The following is a 25,494-nucleotide window of genomic DNA, read 5'->3' as shown; positions in this document are numbered from 1 at the left end:
TTTTACAACTTTTACTTTTACTTCACTAAATTCCAAAAGAAAATAATATACTTTTTACTCCATACATTTTCCCTGACACTTAAAAGTACTTCTTACATTTTAAATAGCAGGACAGAAAATGGTGAAATTCGCACACTTATCAAGAGAACATCCCTGGTCATCCCTAATGCGTCTAATCTGGCAGACTCACTAAACACAAATGCTTTGTTTGTAAAACATTTTTTTATCTTACCTTTATTTAACTAGGCAAGTCAGTTAAGAACAAGTTCTTATTTTCAATGACGGCCTAGGAACAGTGGGTTAACTGCCTTGTTCAGGGGCAGAACGACCAATTTTTACCTTGTCAGCTCAGGGATTCGTTCAGGGAAAATTGCGCTGCCTGGTTTGTTTCATATAAGGAATTTTAAATTACTCATACTTTTTATGTTTGAAACTTAAGTATATTTTAGTAATTACATGTACTTTTGATACTAGTATATTTAAAACCAAATACTTTTAGACTTTTACTCAAGTAGTATTTTACTGGGTGACTTTCACTTTTAGATTGCTGGATGGAATCCCCGAGCTGACAAGGTAAAAATCTGTCGTTCTTCCCCTGCGCAACTGTTCCCCGGGCTCCGAAGACGTGGATGTCAATTATGACAGCCCCCCGCACCTCTCTGATTCAGAGTGGTTGGGTTTCAGTTGAATGCATTAAGTTGTACAACTGACTAGGTATCCCCCTTTCCCTATCCTTTACTTTTACTCAAGCATAACAATTGGTTATTTTTTCCACCACTGACAGTTTCTGAGAGGAAGGATACCATCTGGGTTGGGCTGTGCTAACAATATAGACATGTTGAATTCACTCCCTTTTCTCTTCCATCTTTTTACAGGTCATATCCAGATTGTCCACCAAACCATTGGACACACAGGTACTGGCTCAGCAGACACTGGGGGCAGCAGGTAGCCTAGTGATTAGAGCCGACGAGGTGAAAAACCCGTCTGTGCCCTTGAAGAAAGCACAAAACCCCTAGCTTGTTCCTGGGGTGCCCTACTACTATGGCTGACCCCGTAAGACAACACATTTCACTGCACCTATTGTGCTACTTTGGCTGGCCCTGTAAATCAACACATTTCACTGCACCTATTGTGCTACTTTGGCTGGCCCTGTAAATCAACACATCACTGCACCTATCGTGCTACCCTGTAAAACAACACATATCACTGCACTTATCGTGCTACCCTGTAAAACAACACGTATCACTGCACCTATCTTTCTACCCTGTAAAACAACACATATCACTGCACCTATCTTTCTACCCTGTAAAACAACGTATATCACTGCACCTATCGTGCTACCCTGTAAAACAACACATATCACTGCACCTATCGTGCTTCCCTGTAAAACAACACATATCACTGCACCTATCGTGCTACCCTGTAAAACAACACATATCACTGCACCTATCGTGCTACCCTGTAAAACAACACATATCACTGCACTTATCGTGCTACCCTGTAAAACAACACATATCACTGCACCTATTGTGCTACCCTGTAAAAGAACACATATCACTGCACCTATCGTGCTACCCTGTAAAACAACACGTATCACTGCACCTATCGTGCTACCCTGTAAAACAACACATATCACTGCACTTATCGTGCTACCCTGTAAAACAACACATATCACTGCACCTATTGTGCTACCCTGTAAAAGAACACATATCACTGCACTTATCCTAAAACAAAGAAAATAGGATTGAACGGAGACTTTATAAAGTCAGCAGTTAGTTTTTATGGTGATGGAGAGATGGGAGGAAGGGTTCGGAGGCAGAAGAAGAAGGGGAATGAGGGATGAGATGATGGAGGGATATTAATTGGTGGGGGAAGTTTGAATTTAAGAGCTGATTTGATTGACGGACTGCCGGGGAAACTTTGGCGACTCGTTCAATTACACAGCAGAGCGGAGCACCATTCATTATTCACAAGAGGAAGTGATGGAATTAGGACTAGAAATGTGGGAACAGTATTAGATCAGGTTATTAAACAGAGAGGGGTAGGGGGCCTGCAGTGTGTGAAGGAGGGTGTAGGGGGGCAGTGTGTGTGTGCGAGTGTATGTGCGTACACAGGGCCAGTAATAATTTAGACATCAGCTGTTTCAATGAGCGTTTTGAATCTCATTCAGTAGTTGGATTCAATAACCTCAACTGTGATTTTCTTTTGACTAAGAATGAGAACATAGGTCATCATTCAAAAGACATTTCATGCTATTTTCTACTTATAAATTCCATGTTTTTTTTACTCCATCAACATCTCATATTGCATGTGATTAGCAGTCTAGATCTGACTCATTGGGTGTTCAAAGGTTATCGGAATCATTGAGGTCAGGTTCACGCCGTTCATCACAGCCAGGGTTGGGTAGGTTACTTTCTAAATGTAATCTGTTACAGTTACTAGTTACCTGAGCAGGTGCTTGAGTCAGCCTTGACAGCACAGAACCCTGAGAACTTTAGTTGTTATGGAAATAGAACATTCTACTCTGAGGTGGACGTTTGGCTGACACACAGTACAATGGAATCCTGTACTGGTCTCAATGGTGTTGTCTGTTCCAGACTGTCCTTTAGTTATAGGGTGGGGCACAATTGGCCCAGCGTCGTTGTAAATAAGAATTTGTTCTTAACTGACTTGCCTAGTTAAATAAAGGATAAATAAAATAAATAGTTACAGCAATCTTCTACTCTCTCAATTCCATAGCACCCAGATTCATCAGTATAACTAGGTGTCCACAAAATTTAGTTTATTGTGCGACTTGATATTGCCTGTCTGTCTGTGAAATTAAATGAAGGCTAAGGGAATGATGTTTAAATTTACAACAAATGCTCTCTGTCCTACATCCTCTTTCTTTCTCTCCTCGCTCTCTGCAGACAGAGGGGAGAGGCAACGGACGAGTGATCCAGTCCTATCCATCCATCATTGAGAACCAGGAGGAAGAGGAGGAGGAAGATGAGTTGGCATCTGTATCTCCGGAATTGGTGCGCAACAGCGTCCTGTACACTAGAGCGGTGTCTTCTGGGAAGTCTCCATCGGGTAGAGCCGGGATGGAGAGAGAGTTGCACAGCGGCAGAGAAGTAACACACCAGAGCACTAGGAAACTGAGGGAGAAGATCCAGATCCGCCAGACAGCTCTCACCATGCTAGACCCCTCCAACCTCAGCCCTAGGTAACAGCTAATACTATCGCGCAATCTACTGACTTGTCAATTATTTTTGTCAGTTGTCTATCAGTCCACATGTCTAATCTGTCACTCTCTCTCCCTCCCCTTCCCCGTCTCTCTCCCTATTTTCCTCTCTCCCTCTCCCTCCGCTTCTCTCTCTTGCTTTCACTCTCTCTCTCTCTCTCTCTCTCTTTCTCTTCTCTCTCTCTCTCTCTCTCTCTCTCTCTCTCTCTCTCTCTCTCTCTCTCTCTCTCTCTCTCTCTCTCTCTCTCTCTCTCTCTCTCTCTCTCTCTCTCTCTCTCTCTCTCTCTCTCTCTCTCTCTCTCTCTCCTTCTTCTCTACCTCTCTCTCTTTCTCTCTGCTCTACCTCTCCCTCTCTCTTTGTCTCCCTCTCTCTCTCATTCCCCAGGGTTGTGGACGGTACAGAGGATACTGAAGGTACCGAGACGTCTCCAGTGTTCTCCTTCTCTCCTAGTCGAGCCTGTCCAGTCAGCGGTCCAGGGAATGCACCTGCCACATTTACAGGTCCCCACAACCATAACCACAATGACAACCACAACCCCCACCACCACAATCAAAACCACAACAACAACCACCACCACAACCATCACTATGACCACAACCAGCACCAGAACCACAACCAGCACCACAACCATCACCACAACCACAGTTACCTGTCCAACATTGTAATCGGTAACGTAACTTTTGGATTACCCAAAATCAGTAATTCCATTAAGAGGCATAGCTGGCAAAAAGTCATCAAATCAGATTTGAACCCTAACCTTAACCACACTGTTAACCCTAATGCCTAACCCAAACCTAAAATTAAGACCAAAAAGATCATTTTTACAATATAGCCAGTTTTGACTTTGCAGCTGTGTTGTCCTCCCAATCAAAGGATCAGACAATGAATATAGTACTGAAAGCATAAGCTACAGTACAACTAGCTAGCATTGCAATGCATAAAATGCAGTGAGTTCTTGACTCAAAGAGAGAAAAAGACAATAGTTTAAGTTTTGAACAGAGAGAGAGAGAGAGAGAGAGAGAGAGAGAGAGAGAGAGAGAGAGAGCGAGAGAGAGATGAGTTGGATAAATGTAAACTATAATTTTTTCGCACAGACTTATACAGGATACTAAGTTCAACACTAAACTGAGTGAGTAATGTTCAGACCGAACCTACTTCTGAAGCCAAAAAGTAGAAGACAATCTCCAGGTAATTTAGTTTTTTAAAGCTTAATAAATAAGGCTACTACGCTACCAAGCTGCTAAGGAAAGAAACTGACCTGGCTGCAACTTCAATTAACACTGAAATGTGAAGTGAGAGGTGTGAAAACCATTGAGCCTAACCCCATGGCTTCACCCTGTCTAGAGGTCATTACAATACAGTACCCCATGGATATAAAAAAAACACTACAAGGAATAAGTACAAAGAAAGCTCCTCAAGGAGAGTCCAGGGAAACTATTTTCTGACTGCTATAAAGAGGTGAACATAAGCAACTTCATTTTCCACACAGACCATCTCCTGGCATGGTACAGAGCACACTATGTCAAGACAGAGGGTATTGGCCCAGGGTGGAAACTCTAAATGTAAATAACCTCTGTCAACGTCTACAAGTCTGGGACAGTAATGGTGCAGGACTTTTAAGTGATCAAAGAGAGAGCAAGGCAGATTAATATCTCTCTCTCTCTCTCTGATGACTCCCCCATCCTTAGTGAGTCTGATCACACCTCTTCAAACTGTCCTGCAGATGAGGATAGTCACCCCCCCCCCCCAGCACTGAACAAACCCGGATCCCACAACTGCACTGTTCCTCCATCATTGAGAGGGATAAATTCACAGAGCTGGAGAGAGTCATGGTGGAGCTGAGAGAGCTAGTCCACACAATCCAGACAGAACAAGCCCACGAAACAGACCAGCACAACAAACCCCCTCCCCCCATCCACCAAACTACCAGGTGTGAATCATGAAAGCGACTCAGGGGGTATGCTAATTTGCTATAGAGCAGACCTAACCTACTCTTTTAAATTAGTCAAAACAGGAACATTTTACATCTGTCTAGAAATAAATAAATAAATGATCTTGACAGAGAAAAATGTCCTTGTGTGCTACCTGTATCCTCCCAATAGAATCCCTATACTTTAACGAGGACAGCTTCTCCATCCTAGAGGGGGAGATCAACAATTTCCAGGCTCAGGGACATGTACTGGTCTGTGGTGACCTAAATGCCAGAACTGGACAAGAACCTGACACCATCAGCACACAGGGGACAAACACCTATCTGGAGGTGATAGCATTCCCTCCCCCATATGCCCCCCTAGACACAACTACGACAACATAACCAACAAAAATGGGTCACAACTCCTGCAGCTCTGTCGGACGCTGGGTATGTACATAGTCAATGGTAGGCTTCGAGGGGACTCCTCTGGAAGCTACACCTATAGCTCATCTCTTGGCAGTAGTACTGTAGACTACTTTATCACTGACCTCAACCCAGAGTCTCTTAAAGTGTTCACAGTCAGTCCACTTTGACAGGGATGCCGCTTAAGCCCCACCCTCTTCAACATATAAATCAACGAACTGGCGAGGAAACTCGAATGGCCTGCAGCACCCAGTCTCACCCTTCTAGAATCTGAAGTCAAATGTCTACTGTTTGCTAATGATCTGGTGCTTCTCTCCCCATCCAACGAGGGCCTACAGCAGCACCTAGATCTTCTGCACAGATTCTGTCAGACCTGGCCTCTGACAGAAAATCTCAGTAAGACAAAAATAATGGTTTTCCAAAAAAGGTCCAGTTGCCAGGACTAATACAAATTCCACCAAGACACCGTTGCCGTAGAGCACACAAAAAAACGATACATGCCTCTGCCTAAACATCAGTGCCACAGGTAACTTCCACATAGCTGTGGACGATCTGAGAGACAAGGCAAGAAGGGCCTTCTATGCCATCAAAAATAACATAAAATTCAACATACCAATTAGAATCTGGCAACAAATCCTTGAATCAGTTATAGAACCCATTGCCCTTTATGGTTGTGAGGTCTGGGGTCTGCTCACTAACCAAGAATTCACAAAATGGGACAAACACCAAATTGAGACTGCATGCAAAAAATATCCTCTGTGTACAATGTAAAACACCAAATAATGCACAGAGAGCAGAATTAGGCTGACACGTGCTAATTATCAAAATCCAGAAAGAGCCGTTCAATTCTACAACCACCTAAATGGAAGCAATTCCCAAACCTGGCAACACGATTAGACCCAACCAAATCATTAGGATACAAAAAGATCATTATTTGACACATTGGAAAGAATTGACAAAAAAACAGACTAAACTAGAATGCACAGTGGCATAATACCTGACCACTGTGACTGACCCAAAATGAAGGAAATCTTTGATTATATACAGACACGGTGATCATAACCTTGCTGTTGGGAATGGCTGCAGAAGGCAGAACTGGCTCTCAAGAGAAGACAGGCTATGTGCACACTGCACACAAAATTAAGTGGACGCTGAGCTGCACTTCCTAATCTGCCAAATGTATGGCAATATTAGAGTCACATATTTCCCTCAGATTATACAGACCTACAAAGAATTTGAAAACGAATACAATTTTGATAAAGTCCCATATCTATTAGACGGAGTAGTAGCAGTGCTATGCAAGCTAGAGAGGACGTTACGCTTCACATTCTTGGACCCAGGGTGGTAGGAGACGGTGAAATTGAACCGAGTGAACAACAGAGCCTAATGAGCCTGCTTTGAGTTGAGGCGCTTGATGGTGAGGAGATATTCCAGATGTGGTCGGTACACACTAGGAATAGATGTTCCACCCCTTCTAGCCAGTGTCTCCATTCCTCCGGCGCCATCTTGATCGCAAGAAGTTCCCGGTTACCAACGTCATAATTCCTCTTAAGACGATGGGAAAGGAAAGTGCAGGGATATATATTTTGGTCCTGGGCAGAACGCTGGAACGGCCCCCACTCCAATGTCTGAGGTGTCGACCTCCACCACGAACTGACGGGATGGGTCCGGCTTAAGATGGAGGCTGTAGTGAGCCTATGCTTGAGATCTGAAAACGCCCGGTCAGCAGCTGGGGACCACTTAAACAGAACTTTGGGTGAGGTGAGTGCAGAGATGGGGGAAGACAGGGTGCTGTAGCCCCGGATGAAGTGGGGGTAGAAATGAGCAAATCTCAGGAAACGTTGCAGCTGCACTGGATGTGGATTGGGGCCACCACCACCACTCTCACCTTGTTCGGATCCATCTGAATGTTCTCAGCAGCAATGATGGATCCCAGAAAGGAAATAGTGGAGCAATGAAATTCACACTTCTCCGCCTTGACAAACAACTGGTTCTCCAGGAGGCACTGGAGGACTTGTCAGACATGGAGAACATGCTCCTGAAGCGAACAGGAAAAGACAAGGATGTCGTCAAGGTAGACAAACATGAACCGGTTCACCATGTCATGGAGCACATCATTGACCAGAGCCTGGAACACTGCGGGAGTGTTGGTCAGTCCGAATGGCATAACCAGATACTCGTAGTGGCCGCTAGTTGTGTTAAAGGCTGACTTCCATTTGTCTCCTTCCCGTATCGGAACCAGATGGTAGGTGTTCCGAAGGTCCAACTTCAGGAATAGAGTCGCCCCCGGAGAGGCTTTAAAGAAAGAACAAAGAAGAACCCTGCACCCGCAGGGGAGGAAGAAGGACGAATGAACTTTCCATGGTTTTGGTCTCAGGACCAGACATGGTATAAAGCCTCCCGGGAGGTGATGTAATGGTAGGGAGGAGGTCAATGGTGAAGTCATAAGGTCGATGTGGAGGAAGAGATGTGGCGCCGGCCTTGGTGAAAACCTCCCGGAGGTCCTGATGCTCTGCGGGAACGGTAGAGAGATCCGAGGCTTTACCCAAGCCCACAGGAGGACGTCTAGGGGATGGGCTGCGCCGCCTTGAGGCAATGTACATGGCAGAACGGGCTCCAACCCAGGATAGAAGCCGTAGCCCAGTCAATCATTGGTTTGTGCCTCTGGAGCCACAACAATCCCAAAACCATGGGTGCATGAGGAGATTCAATGAGCAGGAACCGCATGGACTCACTGTGATTCTCTGACACTCACAGTTTGATAGGAATAATACTGCGAGTGACCCTGCCAATAGAGTGTCCATCCAATGCTCTGGCGTCCATTGGAACAGAGAGGAGTTGTGTGGAGATACCCAGCTCTGACACCAGGGTAGGGTCCATAAAGCTCTCGTCGGCCCCAGAGTCCATGAGCACCCGAAGAGATTTATACTTTCACCCCACAACAGGATAGCATGGAGAGGATTACGAGTAATGGGAGCTGGGAGACTCCCTCTATGTACTCGTACCTACAGATGAGCTGGGGGGTTTTATTGGACAGGTGGCTATGTAATGTCCTGAAGTTCCACAATGCAGACAGCTTTTAGAGCTTAGTCTGCGTAAATGTTCCTCAGGGGACAATCTAGCCCTGCCCAGTTGCATGGGCGCCGGAGGAGGCGAGTCGACAGTCCTCAATGATTTCTGAGGGAACTCGGGTGGATTCTCTGGAGGTGGAGGACTGGAGGTGTCGGGGATTTCCGGGGTTCTTCAGGGGATGAGGAGAAACGTGGACGGATGCGTGTGCCCGGGGTCAGACCTCCTCTCCCTACTGTGTTCCCGTAGTCACCCATCGATCCTTATGGTCAACGCTATGAGTCAGTCAAGGTCCAAGGGCAGCTCCCATGCTGCGAGCTCGTCCTTAATTTCCTCTGATAATCCATGTAGGAAGGTGTTGAACAGAGATTCCGGGTTCCAGGCACTCTCGGAGACTACCGTGTAGTCTGCCACACTAGGGGAGTCTTGACGCGGTTGAAGTAGCTTCCGAGCCGCCTCTTTTCTAGACAATGGAGAGTCAAGCACCTTCCTTACTTATACCTCGAAATCCTCCAACCTAAGGCAATCTGTGAATTGTTGCTCCCACACCGCCGTAGCCCAGGCGAGTGCCCTCCTGGATTTCAGCGTTATAAGATAAGATATCTTTGAACGGTCCAATGGAAATGAAGAGGGCTGCAGCTCAAAAATGAGGGACACTGGGAGAGAAATGCCCGGCAGGTCCCGGGATCCCCAGCGTAGCGCTCCGGAGGATGTAAGCAGGGGTTCTCTGGAAGCCGTGGTCGGATGGGGAAAGTCTGGGAGTTTTCCGTTGTGGCTTGCTGCCTAATAGATAGTCCGCGGAATTATTCCAACAATGCACTGATGGCACGGTCATGGTGTTCCGCCAAGGTGTGGAATCCTTTCATAAGGTTATGTAGTAACTCATCATGTCTTCCAATGGTGGCTCCTTGTGAGGAGACAGTGTTGCAGAGCTGGCCTGAGTCTGCTGGGTCAGTCATGGCCAGTTTGTACTATCAGGACTCAGGATATGACACAGATGCAGACACAGGAGGCGGATAGTACGATTCTCAGAATATTTATTATAACAAATAGCAGGCATAGGTTAGGTAGAGGTTCGTAATCCAAAGCAGAGTCAACCAGGGACAGAGCTGCTGGAGGGCTCATGGTCAGGACAGGCAGAAAGGTCAACACCCAGGAAGACTAGAAAACAAAATTTGAGAACAGGAGAAACGGGAAAAACGCTGGTAAGACCGGACGTAACAAAACGAACTGACAACAGACAATTTATTACTCCGATTCTGTTGCAAAACATTTCTTAAATGGAAGCAAACGGGACGTAACGGTGAGGGACCTACTTGAATTTTTCCAATAGAAACTCTCGTTTTGCTCTGTTTGCTTCTTCTTAGTTCTTAAACAGTAAATGGTTTCTGTAATGAATACATCCCTGTAATAATGTTGCGTTGGGAGGTAGGTGAAGGAGTCGGGCACAGGAGAGCAGAGATGTCTGAGATGTGTACTTTTAATAGGTAAGTCCACCAAACACAGGTATGGCATAATCCAAAAGTCAAACGCCATCAACAACAGAGACACCCGTTACTCACGCAAGGAGGAACAAACAAAGCTCCTAAATAACACACTCTTATTAAATGCGTGAAACAAAAAATTGGGCACAACCTCACCGAGCTACATCACAAAATAAAACAATCCCGCACAAACCTAGGCAGGCAACAGGGTAAATATATACACACAGAAATGAAGGCAAATGAAACCAGGTGTGAAAGAAAGACAAAACAAACAGAAAAGGAAAAAAGGATCGGTGATGGCTAGTAGGCCGGCGACGCCGAGCGCCGCCCGATCAGGGAGAGGAACTACCTTCGGTGGAAGTCGTGACAATCCCTGGTTGCAAAAACAATTACTGGCAGCTTAAACTTCTTAAATTCAACCATTATTGGGTTAAAATACACAGCATATGCATTTGAGAACAGCCATCCTCAATAACCACAATCCGTAAGGCACAAATAAATGAGAGAGCAGCAGTGTGATTCACATCAATGTGCTACGTAGCCTAGATATCAATAATAAGTGATATCAGTATCGCCCGTAGGTTATGTACCACTGCTGTCATTGTTACGATCAATTAGGAGTGGTGGTGGGTGGAATCAGGCGCAGAGAGCAGGGTTCAGTCTTTCCTTCAAATTTATTCCCCAGTGCAACAACTCCTCCACCGCAGGAGCCTCGGTCTGACTCTGATGCCACGGAGCCAGGACCGGCTGGTAGCCCAGTACGCATTCGAATGGAGACATTATCGTGGACGAATGTCGAAGAGAGTTCTGGGCCAACTCTGCCCACGGGACGTACCTCGCCCATTCTCCTGGCCGGTCCTGGCAATACGATCTCAGAAACCTGCCCACTTCCTGGTTTACTCTCTCCACCTGCCCATTACTTTCGGGGTGATAACCAGAGGTAAGGCTGACCGAGATCCCCAGACGCTCCATAAACGCCTTCCAAACCCGAGACGTGAACTGGGGACCCCGATCGGAGACGATATCCTCTGGAACCCCATAGTGCCGGAAGACGTGGGTAAATAGGGCCTCTGCAGTCTGTAGGGCCGTAGGGAGACCAGGCAATGGGAGGAGACGGCAGGACTTAGAGAACCGATCCACAACGACCAGAACGGTAGTGTTCACCTGAGATGGGGGAAGATCAGTAAGGAAATCTACCGAGAGATGGGACCATGGCCGTTGTGGAACCGGGAGGGGCTGTAACTTCCCTCGAGGAAGGTGCCTAGGAGCCTTACTCTGGGCGCATACCGAACAGGAAGAGACATAGAGCCTCACATCCCTAGCTAAGGTGGGCCACCAGTATTTCCCCCTAAGACCCCGCACCGTCCTATCAATCCCCGGATGACCCGCAGACGGTAGTGTGTGGGCCCACCGAATCAACTTATCACGGACACCAAGCGGTACGTAACTTCTACCAGTCGGACACTGTGTAGGCGCAGGTTCAACCCTCAACGCTCGTCGATGTCCGCGTCCACCTCCCTAACCACTGGGGCCACCAGCCGAGAGGCTGGAAGGATGGGAGTGGGTTCGATGGCCCGGTCCTCGGTGTCATAGAGACGGGACAGCGCGTCGGCCTTAGTGTTGAGGGAACCTGGTCTGTAAGAGATCGTAAATCTAAAACGTGTAAAGAACATGGCCCACCTAGCCTGACGCGGATTCAGTCTCCTCGCTGCTCGAATATACTCCAGATTACGGTGGTCAGTCCAGATGAGAAAAGCCAGTGTCTCCACACCTTCAGGGCTTTTACCATAGCTAGTAACTCCCGGTCCCCCACATCATAGTTCCGCTCCACCGGACCCAGCTTCTTAGAAAAGAAAGCGCAGGGACGGAGCTTCGGTGGCGTACCCGAGCGCTGAGACAGCACGGCTCCAACCCCAGCCTCGGACGCATCCACCTCCACTATGAATGCTAACGAAGGGTCCGGATGCGCCAACACGGGAGCCCCAGTGAACAGTGCCTTCAACTGGTTGAAGGCTCCATCAGCCTCTGCTGACCACTGCAGACGCACCGGCCCCCCCTTTAGCAGTGAGGTAATGGGCGCCGCTACTTGGCCAAAACCCCGGATAAACCTCCGGTAGTAATTGGCAAACCCTACAAATCGCTGCACCTCCTTTACCGTGGTCGGAGTCGGCCAATTACGCACGGCGTTAACGCGGTCACACTCCATCATCATCCCCGAGCTGGAAATGCGATAACCCAGGAAGGAAACGGCTGGTTTGGAGAACACACATTTCTCAGCCTTGACGTATAGGTCATGCTCCAGCAGTCGCCCAAGAACCCTGCGCACCAGGGAAACATGCGCGGCGCGTGTGGCAGAATAAATCAAAATGTCATCAATATACACTACCACACCCTGCCCGTGCAAGTCCCTGAGAATCTCATCTACAAAGGGTTGGAAGACGGCTGGAGCATTCATCAACCTGATGTGGTACTAAACGCTGTTTTCCACTCGTCTCCTCCCCGAATACGCACCAGATTATACGCGCTCCTGAGGTCCAGTTTTGTGAAGAAACGCGCTCCGTGGAATGATTCCACCGCCGTAGCGATGAGAGGTAGCGGATAACTAAAACCCACTGTGATCGAATTGAGACCTCGATAATCAATGCACGGACGCAGACCTCCCTCCTTTTTCCTCACAAAAAAGAAACTTGAGGAGACAGGTGACATGGAGGGCCGAATGTACCCCTGTCTCAGAGCTTCCGTGACATATGTTTCCATAGCCACCGTCTCCTCCTGTGACAGCGGGTACACATGACTCCGGGGAAGTGCAGCGTTCTCCTGGAGGTTTATCACGCAATCCCACCGTCGATGAGGTGGTAATTTGGTCGCCCTCTTCTTACTAAAAGCGATAGCCAAATCGGCATATTCTGGGGGAATGCGCACGGTGGAAACCTGGTCTGGACTCTCCACCGTCGTGGCACAGATGGAAACTCCTATACACCTCTCTGAACACTCGCCTGACCACCCCTTAAGAGCCCCCTGTTTCCAGGAAATAAGGGGATTGTGAATAGCCAGCCAGGGAACCCCCAACACCACCGGAAACCCAGGTGAATCAATAAGGTAGAAACTGATCCTCTCCCTATGATTCCCCTGCGTTACCATGTCCAGCGGAATCGTGGCCTCCCTGACCAACCCTGACCCTAACGGTCGGCTATCTAAGGAGTGCACGGGGACAGGTGGGTCTATCTGTACTAACGGAATACCCAATTTACGGGCGAGTCCACGATCCATAAAACTCCCAGCTGCGCCTGAATCGACTAGCGCCTTATGCTGAAGAGAGGGGAAAAACGCAGGATTTTTTTTTATACAAAAACATGTGACCAACAGGGAGCTCTGGGTAAGTTTGGTGCTTACTCACCTGGGGTGGCCGAGGAGTGTTCCGCCGACCCTCTCGACTCCCAGAGGGACTCCTCCAACACCGGTCCGAAGTGTGTCCTCTCCGTCCACAATAGGAGCAGGAGGAGCCCCCTCTGATCCCCCTAGATGCAGCTCCTCCCAACTCCATCGGAGTGGGAGTGGGAGAGCTGGAAGGTGGAATTAACAGGACCCCTTCTGAACGCCCGCGGGCAGCTAGCAGGTTGTCCAATCGAATAGACATGTCTATTAGTTCATCCAGGGAGAGAGTTGTGTCCCTGCAAGCTAGCTCCCGGCGGACGTCCTCCCGGAGACTACACCGGTAATGGTCCATCAGGGCCCTGTCATTCCACCCAGCACCAGCAGCTAGGGTCCTAAACTGCAACGCGAAGTCCTGTGCGCTCCTCGTCTCCTGTCTGAGGTGGAACAGTCGCTCACCCGCCGCTTTACCCTCTGGTGGATGATCGAACACAGCTCGGAAACGGCGGGTGAACTCCAGGTAGTTGTCCCGAGCCGAGTCTGGACTGTTCCAGACCGCGTTAGCCCAGTCCAGGGCCCTGCCCGTTAAACAGGAGACGAGGAGGCTCACACTCTCCTCACCCGAGGGAGCCGGACGCACGGTAGCCAGGTAGAGCTCTAGCTGGAGCAAAAATCCCTGGCACCCAGCCGCCGCTCCATCGTACTCCCTCGGGGGGGAGAGACGCAGTGCGCCGGACCCAGAGGATGACGTAGGTGGAGTAGGTGATGTCGGCAGTGGGGGAGCTGGGGTAGACGTCGGTAGGCCACTCCTCTCCCATCGTTCCATCCTCTCCATCATCTGGTCCATCGCGGTACCAATCCGATGGAGGACCGCTGTGTGGTGGTGAACGCGCTCCTCCATAGTGGGGAGAGGGGTGGTCGCTGCTCCTGCTGATTCCATTTTGGTGGTGCGGGCTTCTGTTACGATCAATTAGGAGTGGTGGTGGGTGGAATCAGGCGCAGAGAGCAGGGTTCAGTCTTTCCTTCAAATTTATTCCCCAGTGCAACAAAACAGTCACGCCAACACACAGGGCGTATAATAGGTTGCCGGTCCAAACAACAGGACAAAATAGTCCGGAGAATAAATGTACAAATAACTCACACCATCAAACACAGAGTAACACAAACAAGCCCGCACAAATACCCAGCAGGCCTAGTGCCCTTAAATACCATACAAACAAACCCTAATACAAAACAGGTGTACCCAATTACCCAATAACCAAAAACAAACGGAAAGGAAATCGATGGCAGCTAATAGGCCGGCGACGACGACCGCCGAGCACCGCCCGAACAGGAAGAGGCACCGTCTTCGGCAAGGTTCGTGACAGTCATCCTTATCTCCAAGCATTTATTCAAGTTGGATCATCTTTGGATGCCGACAGCAGTCACACAATTGGAAGACATAGCTTTGACCGTAGCCTACAAAAGCCTATTCCTGCTCTTTTCCCGCGATCCATCAAACGTATTTGGTGTGTCATCATAGTGGTCTCTGATTTGTGGTCAGACTCAAACTTCAACTTGTGCCTTTTTTCAATGTTGATTTGAATGTCATTGAGAAAACAGAGAGGTGTCAAATAACTTTTGTGCAAACATCCTTTCTGAATTTATGAGTAATCCTAGAAGTAATCACCTAGTTTTTCTAAAGTATCTGTAATCCAATTACAATATTTTAGCTGGTAATTTAGCGGATCCCACCACAACCATCACTGCCACAACCATCACTGCCACAACCATCACCACAATCACCTCCATTATCACAACCATCACCACAACCACAATCACAACCATCACCACAACCATCACCACCACCACAATCACAACCATCACCACCACCACAATCACAACCATCACCACAACCACAATCACAACCATCACCACCACCACAACCACAACCACAACTATCACCTCAACCATCACCACAACCACCACCACCACAACCATCACCACAACCACCACCACCACCACCACAACCATCACCACAATCACCTCCATTATCACAACCATCACCACAACCACAATCACAACCCTCACCACCACAATCACAACCATCACCACCACAACCACAACCACAACTATCACCACAACCATCACCACAACCACCACCTCCACAACCATCCCCATAACCACAACCTTACCTAGAATGTAAACTTTAAAATGACATAACCCTGTTATTATTACCTACTATATACCAAGTATATGAAGATATTGGGACTTCTTGTGGTTATTTTGTGACTCTTTCTAAATGGTGTTGCAGATATTCTCCAGATCAGCACAGCAGAGTCAGCAGCTAAAGCTGAGGAGACCTGGGGACAACTACGGCACCTAGACCAGGAGGTACAGTATGCTGTCTGTGCGTACGTGTATGCGTGCATGCTTGTGTAAGAGGTAGCATTAGTCAGGTGAGCCACAGGCATATGGCCTTCTCAGGTGGTAGATGGATGGAGGGAGTGAGAGAATGAGGGAGCGAGAGAACGAGGAACAGAAAGACAGGAAGAGGAATCTCTTCAAACTCTTCCAGAGGACACAGATTGGAGCGGAACTGGGACTCGCCAAATGGTGTCACAGGGAACATTCTAGAACGTGTTCAACCTTTTGTGGAACCCGGAACTGACATAATCTGGTTTACCCTCTATAGAGGGCCGCTTACATTGTAACATTTGAGGAAAGACTGAAGTCAACTAACCGTCTAAGGGATATGTGCTATTCCACGGGCTGTAGAACTTAAATACTGCTGTAGAATGTGCTTTTGAGGGAATCATAATTGTGTAATGTTCCATAATAGAACACTAGAATAAAGAAAAGCAGCTTTCCTCCATTCACACAGAGTCTCTATGTTAGCGTATCCCATGGTTTTGATTGGCAGGTGGCTAAATTGACATTAGGCTCTTGGCAGAGTGGGGGTCTCCCCCTGTGGTGCCTCGCTCCATCACCTGGCCTTGGCTGATAGGGGAAGGAGAGGAAAAAGGAGGAAAGATTTGGGGAATTTATAGATTGGTAAGGGAGAAGGATCGAAGAGGATGAGGAGTGGGCAGAACCTCTTTCCCTCACTCCATCTCTCTGTCTCACCACCCCCCATACCTCTTTCCCTTCCTTCCTTTTACTGTCTCTCCCCCATACCTCTTTCCCTCTCTCTCGCCTCTCTCTCCCTCTCGCCTCTCTCTCTCTCTCTCTCTCTCTCTCTCTCACGCTCTCTCCCTCTCTCTCTCTCTCTCGCTCTCTCTCTCTCTCTCTCTCTCTCTCTCTCTCTCTCACACTTCTCTCTCTCTCTCTCTCTCTCTCTCTCTCTCTCTCTCTCTCTCTCTCTCAGGGAGGACAGTGTTTGACAGGTTGTCTCTCAGTGTGGTTCCCGGTGGTAACTGTAATCCTTACTTGAGCCAGTCCACGCTGGTCACCACGGGACATGGAAGAGGGGCTGGGGCTTAACCCATAACCCTCGTCTCACATTAAATCAATACCATGCACGTTGATCCAAACATGTTGTATCACTTGTTACATTACATAGAGGTACACTAAAACTTCCTAAGAGCAGCCAAAAGTGATTTTACCAGTTATTAAGTTATTACCTTATTCCTTATTTAGTTCATGTTATTTCATCTAGCTCATGTGCCACGACTAAATATGTGTAAATGCAATTTTTTTATTGTTCGCTAGATTGAACTGTGCCTCAAGACTCGATTCTCTGGCCTATTAACCTGATTCGAGGGAAGAATCAAATCAAACCATTTTAGTGTGGACATTTGGGTGATAATATGTTTACTACAATATAATATGTATGTATGTATATGTATGGACATTTGAGAACTGTGCCATAATTATATATTTTGTACAGATGTTGATTTTTGTAGATGCAGAGTGAATGTTACAGAGCATTATTTTCATGTCTAAACAATCGTAAGAATTTTTTTTATTAAATCCTAATTGTCCCTTGATACTATACTCCGGCTTAAATTGTAAGAGCAGACTGATAAAACATTCAGCGTATAAACAGTGATACTAAATTATACAATGATATAGAATGATGGCCATCACAATCACCAGAAAACCTTTAATGAGGATAGAGCTGAGGAGATAAATTGGTCACATTGAGTCAACAATCTGATGAATGTTGAATAATGAACTAATATTCAGATGCAATGGTCCTCAATCTACCCTCACAAGCTCCTTGCTGAATCTGCAGTGTTATACTGCCGTGTTACTGACCTCAATTGGCTACAAATCCAACTGTGGCAATATTACATACCTGCCCAATGACCTGTGAACTTTCAGCTCTGACCCTCGAGCGACCCCTAAAGACTTGAGCTCCTGAGGTGTGTAGATGACACATTTATTTTGAAGAGCGGAGGCCAAAATGTGACCCCTGGTTCCTGAGACCATAATCAACACCTACCCAGGAGATCTGGAACAATGACAGACTCCTGGGAATTTCAGAACAACCTGTAATGACACATAGAACAATGGGAAACACAATGTCTGATGAATGCTAACACTAACACCCTCACACACATACACCCACCACTTATGCTGCTGTCAAACTGTTTACTATTATTATATTATTTATTATGCTACTAGTCACTTTCTCCTAATCCCCCGCCTACATGTACATCGCTACCTCAAATTACTGCAATATCCCTGCACATTGTACATGTGGTACTGGCACTGGCCCTGTATATAATGTTTTCCTTATTATACTGTATATTTATTTACATTTTATTAGTAATCCTATTTTGATATTGATCACTGCACTGTTGGATAAAGCTTTCAAGTTAAGCATTTCACTGTATTTGTGCATGTGACAATAAAACTTGAATTTGAATCAGAGATGGCCTAAATTCAGAATTTGGGAATTGAGTCCCATTCAACTCTTTGGTTGAAATGCTAATTGATTTGGCCACACCCCACAGAATGTAGAATCTGAGTTTGAGTGACAGCCAGTAGAATTTAATTAAGTGCATTTCAAAGACATTCCACTCAGTCATAGAACATGAGAGTTTCATTGAGTCTTGACAGGTCACACTTCCAGACACCAAATAATATATCACTTTTCTCTGGAAACAATGTTCATATACTCTTTTAATCATATTGCTTAGAACAGCCAATTATACAGTATTTCCACCAACCATTTCATGTTTGACTTCTTTTTAAAGGCATCAGTGTCCGCTTGAGGGTTCAACGAATACATTCTGGGGAATGTAATATTTCCCCCATATTGAACAGAATTTATGTGATTAATGAAGACCCCACTCTGCCTCACCTCTCTGTCTCTGTCTCTTTCTCCCTCTTTCTCTCTCCCACACTCTCTCGCCCCTCTTTCTCTCTGAGGTGACAGGGCTGAAATTGTGTTGATGGCGTAGCGGATTGGACTGTCCCGCTTCTATTTTTATCAACCCCATCGTTTACACAAAGAATTTGTGAGAACAGAGAGAGAGAACTAGAATGAGGAGAGAGTACTAGATTTGTCTCTTAAATTACACCTGAAAATGAGTTTTTATCGAGTTATAATACTTTGGTGGGTGCTTATATTTGTCCTATTTCAATTGGAAATGCGTCTTTGCATATCCTAACTCTCCCCTCGGAGAGTGGGGTCACAGCCAGATTCAGCCATTGTGAAAGGCGATGCTGGAAAAAATGTCGGTTCAGTACCTCGCTCAAGGGCACGTCAACAGATTGTGCACCTTGCCAGCTTAGGGATTCAAGCTTTCAGTTATTGGCCTAACCCTCTTACCACTAGGCTACATACCACCCATAGAAAAGGTCATCAATCACTCAGAAAATACCATATGGCTAAGTTAGTTTGTGCCGTCTGGCGCCAGTATGTCATGGTCATCAGTCAGTTATTGATGTTTGCCTCGGCTGAACCTGCGTTGATGTGTTTACTTTCACTATCTGGTCCTGACGTGTCAAGTTCCGTATTGTATGTGCCAAACCTTCACTTGTCTCCTGTTTTATTTCTACGTAGCACGATCCCTGCATGCGTGTTGATCTGTGTTGTGTTAATGGGTTGCCTAGCGTGATGAATACCCATGTATGCGTTGAGTGACAGAGCCAGCTGGCATGCTGGCAGGGTGCCCTTGCTGTGCCATCTCTCTGTAGGACCACTACTGGCTGAATAGGACTAATCACCTCCAAGCCATCATTTTAATGACCAATTAGACCAGCATCATCAAGCTAGGCCAGAATAGCAACCCAAAATGGCAGGCTGAAAATGACCAAATTAATATTGATGACCCGGAATGGTTGATGTAATAATGGTAGTTTCACTAAGGGTGGTAGACCCATAATGGCTGCCTCGGAATTGGCAGATTAAGACTACATCCTGATTGGTGCATTTTAACACTCCCTGTCATGGCTTTCAAAGTGTTGGGCTAGTTCAGAGAGGAAGAGGCGAAGCAAGTGGTTTTACTCCACCCAAAATCTGTGAACAAAAATAAGCCCATGAGGTGAAGAATTATTGTATAGTGGTCAATGTGAGTGTTGAATTTGGTCAAGAACATGTATTGCTTATTTGCTAAAAGAAGCTTATTTGATCTAATAGAAGTGTCATAAGGATTAGATGTTACGAATGCAGCGATATAAGTGGACTCACTTGGCATTTTGGCAAATCTGAGTTTTCATAGAGATAGAGGACTCATTTTATTTCACCTTTATTTAACCAGGTAGGCAAGTTGAAAACAAGTTCTCATTTACAATTGCGACCTGGCCAAGATAAAGCAAAGCAGTTCGACACATACAACAACACAGAGTTACACATGGAGTAAAACAAACATACAGTCAATAATACAGTAGAAAAATAAGAAAAATAAGGGAGGTAAAGGCAAAAAAAGGCCATGGTGGCGAAGTAAATACAATATAGCAAGTAAAACACTGGAATGGTTGACTTGCAGTGGAAGAATGTACAAAGTAGAGAGAAATAACGGGGTGCAAAGGAGCAAAATAAACAAATAAATACAGTAGGGGAAGAGGTAGTTGTTTGGGCTTTATTATAGATGGGCTATGTTCAGGTGCAGTAATCTGGGAGCTGCTCTGACAGCTGGTGCTTAAAGCTAGTGAGGGAGATAAGTGTTTCCAGTTTCAGAGATTTTTGTAGTTCGTTCCAGTCATTGGCAACAGAGAACTGGAAGGAGAGGTGGCCAAAGGAAGAATTGGTTTTGGGGGTGACCAGAGAGATATACCTGCTGGAGCGCGTGCTACAGGTGGGTGCTGCTATGGTGACCAGCTGAGATAAGGGTGCGACTTTACCTAGCAGGGTCTTGTAGATGACCTGGAGCCAGTGGGTTTGGCGACGAGTATTAAGCGAGGGCCAGCCAACGAGAGTGTACAGGTCGCAGTGGTGGGTAGTATATGGGGCTTTGGTGACAAAACGGATGGCACTGTGATAGACTGCATCCAATTTATTGAGTAGGGTATTGGAGGCTATTTTGTAAATGACATCGCCGAAGTCGAGGATTGGTAGGATGGTCAGTTTTACAAGGGTATGTTTGGCAGCATGAGAGAAGGGTGCTTTGTTGCGAAATAGGAAGCCAATTCGAGATTTAACTTTGGATTGGAGATGTTTGATGTGAGTCTGGAAGGAGAGTTTACAGTCTAACCAGACACCTAGGTATTTGTAGTTGTCCACATATTCTAAGTCAGAGGCGTCCAGAGTAGTGATGTTGGACAGGCGGGCAGGTGCAGGCAGCGATCGGTTGAAAAGCATGCATTTAGTTTTACTTGTATTTAAGAGCAATTGGAGGCCACGGAAGGAGAGTTGTATGGCATTGAAGCTTGCTTGGAGGGTTGTTAACACAGTGTCCAAAGAAGGGCCGTCTGCGTAGAGGTGGATCAGAGACTCACCAGCAGCAAGAGCGACATCATTGATGTATACAGAGAAGAGAGTCGGTCCAAGAATTGAACCCTGTGGCACCCCCATAGAGACTGCCAGAAGCCCGGACAACAGACCTTCCGATTTGACACACTGAACTCTATCAGAGAAGTTGTTGGTGAACCAGGCGAGGCAATCATTTGAGAAACCAAGGCTGTCGAGTCTGCCGGTGAGGATGTTGTCATTGACAGAGTCGAAAGCCTTGGCCAGGTCAATGAATACGGCTGCACAGATATCGTTTAGGACCTTGAGCGTGGATGAGGTGCACCCATGACCAGCTCTGAAACCAGATTGCATAGTGGAGAAGGTATGGTGGGATTCGAAATGGTCGGTAGTCTGTTTGTTGACTTGGCTTTCGAAGACCTTAGAAAGGCAGGGTAGGATAGATATAGGTCTGTAGCAGTATGGGTCAAGAGTGCCCCCCCTTTGAAGAGCGGGATGACCGCAGCTGCTTTCCAATCTTTGGGAATCTCAGACGACACGAAAGAGAGGTTGAACAGGCTAGTAATAGGGGTGGCAACAATTTCGGCAGATCATTTTAGAAAGAAAAAGTCCAGATTGTCTAGCCCGGCTGATTTGTAGGTGTCCAGATTTTGCAGCTCTTTCAGAACACCAGCTGACTGGATTTGGGAGAAGGAGAAATCATCATCATGGATACAATCCGTTTTAGCATGGACATTGCCATTGAGTGCTTCCATCATTTTAAAGTAGTCAACTGGGTGGTGATTCATATGAGTTGGAAGCAATCAGCCAATGAAAAAGAAGAAAATTGACTACTTAAAATGGGAGATAGCCTCAATGACGCTGCTCATGCTGTCACAGACACTATAATGGCAGAGATACAAAGATGATTTCTCTATCTATCTCTATGGCCTGTTGTTCACACACATATCTGCCCTCTCATTGGCTAGACTTGTCCCACCTGATATTGTCTTCTGTCTTTGAGAAACATGTTTTTCCATTGTTAGAGCTGTCACTTGACTATCTTGTCAACATAATAGAACATCTTTTGTCTAGTTTAAGGATTGGCTGGAGGGATTCTCCATCAGTGTTAAATCCATTAGAAGGAATGTGTTCAGCGGTAGAGCTAAAATGGCTGACCCAAAATGCATAATTTGATATTGCTGAGCCCAAATGAATATGGCTGACTGAAATATGTTTTTGTGTTTGTTCCCAGGTGAGTTCTCTGGGGAAGGAGGTGGCAGAGCTGGGCCAAGTAATGAGGAGTATGGCTCACCTGATGGAGTCCCTCATCTCCGGACCCAAACCCCTCTATCCTGCACACTTTGTTCCTGGACACCCCACGTACCTGTCCCACCCTGCGCCCACATCCCACGCCACCCCCCCACAGTCCTATCCTCCCCCCTCTCAGACTGGACCTCTCTGGGAAGACACCCCCCTCACCACCCCCTCTCCTTGCACCTCTCCACTTGTTGGTCATGTCCAGCGGCATCCTGGGATGTTCCACGTGGATCCCGCCCTGACCGCTTTTCCACACAGACCACAGAACCTCCACCTGGTCTACCCTCTGTGCCCTGGCTCGGCCCCCTCCCCCCTTTCACGCCCCTACCCCCCCTCCTTCTCCCTCACGGACGCCTCAACAGAGCTACTGCTCCCCTCGCCCCTCACCTCTCCCGGGACGCCCCACTGTGGAGAGGGAGGGGGCGCTGGGTCCTTCAGGTTGCGGGCACGGAGTCTGGAGACCCCACAGCCACCGCGTGATAGGAGAGGAGGGGCCCCTCAGAGCTCCGGGAGCCTGCCCCGCCCTGGAGGGAGCTACCAGCACATGGATTTGTAGCGGACAGAACTGGACTAAAGTGGACTCTCACTTAGATACTGGACTAAAGAGATACTGGACTAAAGGAGTGGATGGGACTAACAACCAGGTCCCTATATCATCAGACTACACTCTTACAGGGACACACAGATCTCTGATAATACTGATAACATTTAATTTTCTATCTCCGTTTCCAAGTCACATTTTTATTTTCAAATTGCATGACAAAAGTAGAGGGGCAGTAGGTAGCCTATAGGTAGCTACATTGTATAGACGTTCCAGTAGTGTTCTGGAGGGGTATAGAAGCAAGAATGTAGCTGTGACGTTGTGTTATTCTCTGGAGAAGACCCTGGGGGTCTGAAGGAGAGGAGAAGAGCAGTACTGCACAATGACAGAGGAGGAGGAGGAGGGGACTGGGTCGCATCAGGGATGGATGGAATAGTAGAGATGCCTGAGTGTATAAGGGGGAGGGAGAGGGGAAGGAGGAGGGGGGGATTTCTTGCTCTTTCTCTCTTTCCTGGCAGGGTTTCAATTTGGATGGATTGGAGGAGAGAGTGAGTGGTGGAGGGAGTTGTGGTTGAGGGATGATGGAGAGAGTCAGAGGATGTGAGGCTTTAAGTTCCAGTTTTCTATTCACTCCCACCCCATCACTGTTCTTGTAGTCAAGGTCTGGGCCTGCAGCTGGGGACCAGTGGCTGGTGTTTGGGGGTTGGTTGGTAGGGGCTGGTTAGCGGGTTGGTAGGGGCTGCTTGGGTGGGTTGGTAGGGGCTGGTTGGTGGGTTGGTAGGGGCTGGTTGGTGGGTTGGTAGGGGCTGGTTGGTGGGTTGGTGGGTTGGTAGGAGCTGGTTGGTGGGTTGGTAGGGGCTGGTTAGTGGGTTGGTAGGAGCTGGTTGGTGGGTTGTTAGGAGCTGGTTGGTGGGTTGGTAGGGGCTGGTTAGTGGGTTGGTAGGAGCTGGTTGGTGGGTTGGTAGGGGCTGGTTGGTGGGTTGGTAGGGGCTGGTTGGTGGGTTGGTAGGGGCTGGTTGGTGGGTTGGTAGGGGCTGGTTGGTGGGTTGGTAGGAGCTGGTTGGTGGGTCGGCAGGGGCTGCTTGGATGGGTTGGTAGGGGCTGGTTGGTGGGTTGGTAGGGTCTGGTTGGTGGGTTATTAGGGTCTGGTTGGATGGGTTGGTAGGAGCTGGTTGGTGGGTTGGTAGGAGCTGGTTGGTGGGTTGGTAGGAGCTGGTTGGTGGGTTGGTAGGGGCTGGTTGGTAGTGGCTATGGATGCAAGGAGGATGAGGGAGTGGGGGGAGGAACGGGAAGAGGGGGGCATGTTGCGCCTGGAGCGACACAGCCCCTGCTGTTGTCTGTCATACTGTGCACAGCGAGGCGACTCTTTCTCTCTTTTCAACATAAATCCCACACATTAACATGCTGCATGTCACTATGGAACTCCAGCTTTTTATTTATCTATTTAAATGAAACACGATTCAGTCTTTAAATAGTGAATTTGGCATTTATCAACACATATTTATAGGTACTGGGTCTATTTATATAAAACAAATGGGGAATTTTTAGACACAAGTACCAAGAGAGTAGTTAAAGGTCAGAACCAGGTAGCCTAGCATTTAGAGCGTTGGGCCAGTAATCAAAAGGTTACTGGGTCAAATCCCTGAGCTGAGAAGGTGAAAAATGTGTTGATGTGCCCTTGAGCAAGGCACTTAACCCTAATTGCGCCTGTAAGTTGTTCTGGATAAGAGCATCTGCTAAAGGACTTAAATGTTTATGAATCATTAGGCCTATTTGGTAGGATTTCCACAATACGTCTCCCATTGGTTCCATATCCAAACCAATCAGAATAAAAGGCAATATTTCCACATTTCAAAGCACAAGAGAAAATTGATTGTATATTTATATGAATGTATCGATACTAAAGCTGTATTTTTGTACCTCGTGGACTGTAGGTGTAAGGGGTGCATTTCGTTTGAGGGGAGTGTTGTAGTGTGTTGGAGAGTAGGCTGGGAAAACAGGAAGTAGTGAATCTGGCCACATCTAGCTCTATGTAGGCATCCAGTTCCAGAACCATTCATTTCAATTGAAAACGTTTCTAAAGCATTTTGAGATAAATAAACACAATGAAGCTTTGAAGACCAGATCAATGTCCTTATATCTCCTTGAAATTATTAATTGTTTTTGTGCACAATGTATAGTCAAAACATAATTTCAATTGAAATGAATGGGCCTCTGACAACAGACTGGAACCAGAAGTTGTGGGGGAATGCATCAAACTTTCCTATACGCAAAATACTGTACCAGACAATGCAATGATGCCCAGGCCCTTCCTGTCTCAATGGTTCCTG

General features: G+C 47.0%; 1 protein-coding gene across 1 annotated transcript in view; it reads left to right on the top strand.

Moving 5' to 3' along the window:
• LOC109904387 (potassium voltage-gated channel subfamily H member 8-like) overlaps positions 1-23,179 on the top strand; it is a 112,636-nt gene extending 89,457 nt beyond the window's left edge. Inside the window, exons 12-17 of the mRNA XM_031789265.1 lie at positions 876-914; positions 2,910-3,205; positions 3,609-3,897; positions 7,559-7,709; positions 15,778-15,857; positions 22,559-23,179. Of these exons, the coding sequence (XP_031645125.1) occupies positions 876-914; positions 2,910-3,205; positions 3,609-3,897; positions 7,559-7,709; positions 15,778-15,857; positions 22,559-23,179 (1,476 nt within the window). The remainder of the gene's footprint in view (positions 1-875; positions 915-2,909; positions 3,206-3,608; positions 3,898-7,558; positions 7,710-15,777; positions 15,858-22,558) is intronic.
• The last annotated feature ends 2,315 nt before the right edge of the window (positions 23,180-25,494 follow it).

The sequence above is a fragment of the Oncorhynchus kisutch genome, linkage group LG14 (genome assembly GCF_002021735.2).
Source record: "Oncorhynchus kisutch isolate 150728-3 linkage group LG14, Okis_V2, whole genome shotgun sequence".
NCBI classification, from domain to species: domain Eukaryota; kingdom Metazoa; phylum Chordata; class Actinopteri; order Salmoniformes; family Salmonidae; genus Oncorhynchus; species Oncorhynchus kisutch.
Note: the sequence above shows the minus strand (reverse complement) of the source record. Positions and strands in the feature narration are given on the sequence as shown.